Source organism: Dipteris shenzhenensis, chromosome 23 (assembly GCF_047967505.1).
Source record: "Dipteris shenzhenensis isolate YYH24624 ecotype China chromosome 23, Dip_SZ_1.0, whole genome shotgun sequence".
Classification (NCBI taxonomy): Eukaryota; Viridiplantae; Streptophyta; class Polypodiopsida; order Gleicheniales; family Dipteridaceae; genus Dipteris; species Dipteris shenzhenensis.
In genome coordinates, this window is record NC_141618.1 from 39,002,439 (window position 1) to 39,010,420 (window position 7,982).

General features: G+C 37.0%; 1 protein-coding gene across 1 annotated transcript; it reads right to left on the bottom strand.

The window, feature by feature from the left end:
- Window positions 1–2,587: 2,587 nt before the first annotated feature.
- On the bottom strand, window positions 2,588–6,841 carry LOC147887360 (uncharacterized). Its single transcript, XM_087394035.1, has 6 exons — window positions 6,594–6,841; window positions 6,304–6,446; window positions 5,957–6,159; window positions 5,761–5,875; window positions 3,335–3,418; window positions 2,588–2,748 (listed from the first exon to the last, which is right to left on the bottom strand). The coding sequence occupies exons 1-6, from the start codon at window positions 6,839–6,841 to the stop codon at window positions 2,588–2,590; spliced, it is 954 nt and encodes a 317-aa protein (XP_087250161.1).
- Between the last annotated feature and the right edge of the window lie 1,141 nt (window positions 6,842–7,982).

The following is a 7,982-nucleotide window of genomic DNA, read 5'->3' on the forward strand; positions in this document are numbered from 1 at the left end:
TGCAGCCATAGAGATAGGGAAGGCACATAGTTTAGAGGCATAAAAGAAGAGAACTGTACATGAAAGAGGCCGTAGTGCCACACCTAGTCATAGGAGTAACAGATTTTATACCACTAGTTGTGGAGATTTCGATCCCAGCAGCCACACCATTTCTATTAGCCCGAAAAGAAATCAAGAAAAAGGCTAGAGGCTAAGCACGGCGACGCTCGAGGGCCATAGAGAAAAGGAGAACATGAGGGAAGAACGTTATCATGGGAGGGGAAAAGGAATTAGAAGGGGAGGGAATGAAGAGAGAGACTATGACACAAGGGAAAAGGGAGTGGGGGAAGAGAAGCATGTACATGATGGGAGGAGGAATGTAAAGATGGAGACATCAAGGGAAGAGGACCATGCTTTATTTTGAAAGGAAGAGAAGGGAGAAATCAAAGTACTGGCTAGGTGGCTTTACAAGAATGAGCATGTCTCATCAAGGAATAACCCCCTCCTTTTATAGCCAAGAGAGGGGCTCTCTCCCAATAAATGCATCCTCCCACATGTATGGTGTGTGTGGAAAAGTCTCCCATGTGGGCTAGGCAGTTATGCACTCTCAATTGTGTGCGACAATCCTTTGCCTCATTTTTCCACATAAATCAAGCCCCATATCTCAAGTCTATGATACTCCCTTGGTCTCTCCCAATTTTATAATATGTTCGAACCTCTAGGAGGACAAGTGGAGGGTTGGCATAAGGAATCTTGCCACCTCATCCTACTTTCCCCATTAATTAACTTGCATCCTTGGACTATCTATACCTCCCCCACATGGGCCTATCCTATATGGAGGGAATAACCCAATATAATATCCATCTCCACCTATTTTATATTACTTCTCCCATGGACTTTGAGACATACCTCACTAAATACAGCCTAGGTGGAGGGGTGGCACATGGAGGAGCCATGCCACCTTACAATTTATAATATTACTACCATGGATTATGTACAACACACCTTATGGGTCCTCTTATGTGGAAGGGTGGCACATGGTCATGCCCTGCCACCTCAACCCTGGGCCCTATGCACACCATATTTTATTATACTATTGCCACACATACAAACACACACTCATATTTATGCCTTTTTCCTTAGACAAATTTATCCATAATAGAGTGTGTGTGTGTGTGTGCGTGCGTGGGCGCGCGCGTGTATGTACACTCATATGCATGTGCAATTGTCTATCCCTCTATCTATGAATGTACTATATCTCAGCATGTGCATGGCCTAAATTTGCATTCATTTAGTTAAAAGAATGTTGTTGTGATGGAAACTGTGAGTTGTGTATTTTGTTCGTCAAAATAGTATGAATATTGCTTTAACACTTAGCTTGAATCCATTTGTCAATTATATATTTTTATTATGTGATCAAAATGATAAAAAATTATGAGATATGTTATAGTAAGATGGAATAAAATTTTTTCAAAAAGAAGTTTGCACATGTGATTATTTTCCAAACATAAGGCAAGGACAATTAATGTCACAAAAGTTAAAAGCCACTTGAAGCATATCACATGCTTATAAAGCACTAAAACAAAGAATCAAACAATTAATAAACTACAAGGTGAGTATGCTATTCATGGTAATGCTTGATAAAATGGAAACTCCATAGGAATCTTGTGACCACTTGAAAGCAAAGAAAGGATGAGCCATGAAATCTTTTATTATTTTTGTTTTTGGAACTCATTTTGGTCCATATCCTACTAAAAGAGAAATTATACTATAATAAGAGAGGATTCTACAATGATAGATATCAGATGCAATGATAATGATCATGTATCTTTATGGAGAGTGAATCAAGATTTAATAAAATAAATCATACTCAATACTATTTTCATGAGAAAGCATTGTTTAGTGTGTGTTTTTAACACCAAAATATGTTAATATGTAGTGATTTGTTATCATAACAAGTTTTAAATTTTGGTTCAAAAATTTGTACACTTCCTTAGTGCATTGCTCTATTTTGAATGTCTCTTTCGATTTGAAATGTAGGTATTTTCATAACAAGACATATTTGTGTTGTTTTTCAAAAAGAAATTCCTTAATTGTAGGGATCTAATATATCTTTGTTAAGTGTAGCAACAAGTGTTATGAATTCCTTTTTCATTTCCTAGTTTACTTTTTGGACACAAAAAAAGTCCTAATTTGGAGAAACTAGTCTAAATTAAGGTTGTTTCATCACCTCTTGAGTGACACAATAATTTGATATGCAATGTTTTTTGCAGTTCTTAATAGTCTTGTCATAGTCAAGTTTGATCAAATGTTATCCACATAGTTTTCTTAGTGAAATGGCATAATTAATCCCATGATTCTTTGGGCATTAGATGGGGAATAGATGTTTAAATTTAGAAGGATTCTTTATTATTTAACAATAAATATTCATAAAAACTATGAGAAAACTAATGATTAATACACATACACACACAAAAATGGCTAAATATTTCTAGGTACACATTAAAAGTAACTCCTAATAGCGTATGACTCTCTTACTTGGCCATCACTTTTTGTTTAATCTCAAATTTCATTTTATTTTGTTCCACAATCATTATGCTTTACATTTTTATATCATAAAAGGAAGATCTAAGTTTTTCTCTCCCATCCCAAAGTACATGGATCCAAAATCCTTTGTTGAGAGTTTGTAGTAAAAGGCATAGCCTGGCCACCAAAGACTTCGCAATATAATTCCACTACCCAAAACCATAGGCTCCATACACCAAGATCCTATGGACATGAACGTCAATTTAATACATAAGGAAATTATTACCATGACTACCCATAAACCACAATCCTAAACTCAAACTTATTATAGTATATATTGACTCCAAGCTCAATCCTATTATAGTATGTAGTGACTCCAAGCTCTTATACAACACTAAATTTGAAACCAAAATGAAGTCTTATCTATTTTTAAATTCTATAAATGCAATTAAGTGTGCATATATGTGTGTGCACTGCGCATGCGTGCACATGTGTGTGTGTGTGTGTGTGTGTGTGTGCGCACACGCACACATGCATGTGATTGTGCATGTGCATGTGTGCATGTGTGCTTGCATGTGAGAGAGAGAGAGAGAGAGAGAGAGAGAGAGAGAGAGAGAGAGAGAGAGAGAGAGAGAGAGAGAGAGAGAGAGAGAGAGAGAGAGAGAGAGAGAGAAAGAGAGATTATTTAAAGATATTTAAAACCTAGCTCAAGGAGATTTTTATTATCTTCTTATTTTCATGCAAATATGATTTTCTTTAGTACACTAACAAAGTCTGCAAAACCCTTTCCCCAAAAGAAAAAGGGAAATATTAATAGTATGAACCATACCTCTTACATCTAAAGATAAAGGAGAATCCTCATACTTTTGAAATAAATGTATGTAAGAGTCCAAGTCTTCCAAAAATTTAACACCTATTAAATATCAAAGAGCTAAGCTTTAAATGCATCAAGTAATTTCAACATTTTTAGTTCATGCAAAGTGAAAACACATTCTGTAAACAAATAACAACATACTAGTTATAGCTAGCTCTAAAACATTCCAAGTCTTCAAAAAGACCTACATCACAATAAAATATTTTAAAAGCTGCTATTTTAGGTGTATTTAGAAAATGCATTTAGAAGAAAATAGTAAAACTTTTAACGATATGCTAATATCATTACTAATTAAAAGTAGTCTCTAAAACATTTAAATTCCTTTTTTGAATGAAAAAGAACATATAATAATCCCAACATAAGTTGATTAAAAAAATAAGGATACAATTGAATTTTAGACCCATCATGGATGTTCATTTTTTAAAATGGGTTTTTTAAAAATAATTAAGAGCTTGTAATAGGATTATATTCAAGAGAATACATATAGAATACACTAAAAGGGTATATATAACTCTTATTGGGAAATCTTAATATACAAAGGATTTTGTTTGAGGCCTATACATACACTTTATAGTAAAATGAGTTCCTCAAGACTATGCAACCTTGATTTTTCCTTTGATATGGTGGATGAAAACCTACCACATTGTTTGTGATGTGCCTCCTCAGACTGGTAGGATCGGAAGATGATGGGGACTCTATTTAGGATATCTCATGCAATTGGTGGGTGATGTGAAATACACCTTCATATATGGGATAAATTGTGAGTCTCTATAAGAAAATAAATTGACTAGCATAACCATGAACTTGTGTTCTAAATTCCTTTTGAGCATGTTGCTAATAAATGTTTACTGTATTCATCTTTTTTTAAATGCATAATGGGTACCTAATGGCTCTTAGAAATTCAAAATTTGTAACATTGCATGGGATTGTAGGTTGAATTAAGATTTGCTACATAGAGCATCTTTTTTTCAAAAACCCAATTACATAAACAAAACTTGACAGAATGCAAACTACAAAGTTTGTGAAGATAGATTACAAAACAACTAAATGTAGGTTGTGAGGTCTTGAGCCATAGATTTACAAGAGGTGAAGAAATTCTAGAAAAGACATGCTAGGCTCGTGACAAGCTCATAAGGGCACTAGCAAAGAAGATAATAATTGATAGATTATTGTCTAGCGGTAACACTGCTACAAGTTACCACTATTGTAATGGATTACAGATGCTAGAAATAGAAGCTTTGAAGCAAAGATGCTCAAGCAACATAAAAATCAACAATAGACCAAGTAAGACACACAATAGCTTGTGAGGGAATGATGGATAGGGAAGGATGTCTTCAATAATGAATCTAAAAAGTTGGAAAAGCATGGAAAACATAAAAATCAAAATCAAAAAGCAAAAAATGATACTAACCTTTACACTGTTTGATTCGTCACCTTACAACCTTTCTCATGAACAAAGTGAAGTAAATAATAAAGACTCTAGTCCATATTTTGGAAAAGATTTCAAAGGATTACAATAGATTCTATTATTAAATTTTATGTTTACACCAAAGGAAAGAAATCATGAGAGAGCCACTCTCATTTCACATGGGAGATCAGAAACCTGGTGAGAGTAGCACCTTAAGTCTAAACAAGCTTTGCATAAGGAGATCCCATAAAAAATTTTAATATACCAGGCTAGTGAAATGAAACTCTCTTAACCAATGAGCTTGCAATATCTCAAATTACACCTCTACATTACCTATTGGGATCAAACTTGTTTAACATCAACGATTATCCTTATACTCCATAAATAAGTACTACATGAACATTTTTTCCATAGACATACATACTAGATGCAATATTGTGGAAACTAATTTTGAGCTCTCTTGCCTAAATCTTTGTATCTTCAACTTTATGAAAGGCTATGCTAATTACATATGTGTTTCCTTGCCTTGTCCCATGCTTCAACTTTATAGATGTATGCAAGTTACTTGAAGTTTAACATAGACTTGGTACTCTATTGGTAATAGAACACCTTAGTGGCATAGGTATGGGAGGTAAATGCAAACGGTGCATCACACATTAAGAAAAAAAGCCTACTTTTAGCCTAATAGTATGGAGGGGTTAATAAGGAAAAGATAAGCAAGTATTTATGTGTGGATAGGCTAATTCAAGATCCATGTTTCTATGCCTTTCCCCATGCTTCAAGTTTTTGTGAGTATGCAAACTTGAAATTTAATAGGAATTTAACACATATTTGGTAGTGTGTATGTATTAGAACACCTTAGTGGCATAGTTATGGGAGGTAAACTCACTCGTTGAGTCACACATTAAGGAAAAAACATACTTTTAGTGTAAGAACATGAAGGGGCTACTAAGGAAAAGATAAGCAAGTATACCTGGAAAATGCACGTTTTTCACAAGCTCCTTCTTTGCATTGTATATCAAAGCACCTCTAGGAATGACACCACATTCATAGTCTACTTGTTGCATCAAGCCTGAGAGTCTATCTAGCTGGAAGCAAAGATATGAATCAAAATTCCATGCAGCACAGTTGCATCAAACTCAACCTCTTTGTTTTTGTTTCATTTTTACCTCGCCAATTTCCATCCTCGTAGAAGAACGTGAGTCAGAGGTTTTCTGTTCAGTTTCATCGCTCGGTACCTCTTCTGGCTCTTTCTCGTCATCCTGCCTTATCTCAACCTCTTCCTGATCACCCACATCGTTGGGTTCCTCGTTTTCTCCCCCAGCTTCCTTCTCTACCAGAGTCTGCGCATCTTCCTTCAAATCCTGCCCCTCTTCTGGTGGATAAGAACTACAGAGATCAGTTCTGGATTTTGAAGGTCAGAATTTAAGAATGTGCGACTCTCCAAGCACTTTCTTTATTGCTTTTGGCATGCTCATTCCAAGGACCGTTTCTAAAGGAGCATAAGAGCGATTACTTTCGCTTTGCATTGGGGGACGGTTGACGATGACCGAGTAGCTGTGGCTCGGTTCTCCTGTAAAGCAACCGCGAATTGTCTTGCATGCTTCATATTTTTCCTCCGGCAGCGCCTGCAGGTCAAGCCATTTCACTCCATCCTGGCTGAGATCCGCACAAACGATCGTAAGACTTCATTTCCCTGCTGCCCTTCTCAACCGCAGAAGAAACCAGCGAGACAGAAGCATTGCACGTAAAATGTACTAAACTAAATACAGCAATCTATGTTATGATCGGCAAACAAAACTAAACCTGTAGTAGCATTTGGTGTCGAAACGCAGAGTGCGGTCTGGGAGGCGGGAGATGCCGTTACAACCTCGAGCAAGAAGATAATCTTTACCGGAGGCTGTGATGATGCGACCCCAAAAGGAGATGCTGGAGAGGCGCGCTTCCTGCTGTTTGATGAAGAGAGAGAGGTCGAGTGCTGCGAGCTGTTCAGAAGGGATAACGAATCCAGAGGGGGCAAGAGCTTGCAAGGCAAGAGTAAGGTTGTTCTCCATAGCCAGAAGCAAGCGTTCTACAGGGCGCGACGACCCACAAGTTCGTTATTCTAGAATTTCATGAATTTCGAGGTTTTCACACAATTTCTCCACAATTTATAGCTATATTTACTTGGCCAGCACTAGAGCGTTTTCTCAAATTATCAAATCCTATGAAGCCATGTGGCGCATTCTCAACGACCTTATAGCATATGAAGATGTAGCGCCTGGCGCTTCACCCAATCATTTAGATACTACTCTAGCATGTTTCGAGTGACTTGACGTTGTCACAATCTAAGCAAAATTGCAAAACCTTTGGCCAAGTAATGATTTCCAGATCAACCTTCAGTTCTACGGCTGGTTTGTCATTATATTAGAAGGGGAATCTTATTTTGAGCGTCTGGGCTAGCCCGACTATGTAAAGGACTACTTATCGTCGAGCTTCCCACCTGAATACTATAGGAGATTGCAATTTGAAGTGCCTGGAGCATATGCGCATCTTTCAAACTACGAGGAGCATCAAAACAAGAGCTGAAAATCAACCAAGAGAAATTTGATTGCCATAGTTAATCTTTGACTAGTCTGAGTATATTTTGTTACAGTTGCATTATAAAGGCCTTTAGCTATGGTTGTGCATCTTCTATTGCATCTCAGGACCGTTCGTTAAGAGTAATATGCGATGTTAGTCAGCTAGACTCAGAGTAAGTAAAGCTATATGTTAAGTGCCTATCCAAAGCAAATTCTTGTTATATCTAACTAGCTATAGAGCACAAGGACATAAAAATGAGAGATATATTGTGAGGCTTGATCGAATCTCAAACCTCCTAGATGTGAAGAGACCTTGCAATGAGATTTGAAGAAGGGAGGGAAGGCATTAAGAACCACTTTGTGATGCAAATGTATGGTGATGGCTATAGAGCTGTGATAGAGCATAGAGTGAGGAAGAGACCACTATATATGATAGAGGTGGTAGCAATATTGCCACTACAGAGGGGCCATCAGTATGTGAAATGTCAGTGAAAGAAAGGTAGTGAAAGACGGCGAAGACGGACTTGTGACAAAATCAAGAGGAGGACATGAGTGACGAACCTATGTATGAGGAGTTGCCATACTGTAAGAGTTTGAGACTTGCAAAGAAGTGGAGGCGCAAGGTTGGAATTCA

What these genes read in the sequence shown, in the direction of transcription:
- LOC147887360 (XM_087394035.1), bottom strand. Translation starts at nt 6,841, where the DNA reads ATGGAGAACAACCTTACTCTTGCCTTGCAAGCTCTTGCCCCCTCTGGA. An exon ending in GACACCAAATGCTACTACAG is followed by an intron (nt 6,447 to 6,593) that starts GTTTAGTTTTGT and finishes TGCGGATCTCAG; the next exon opens with CCAGGATGGAGTGAAATGGC. An exon ending in TTTATCTTTAGATGTAAGAG is followed by an intron (nt 2,749 to 3,334) that starts GTATGGTTCATA and finishes TCATGTCCATAG; the next exon opens with GATCTTGGTGTATGGAGCCT.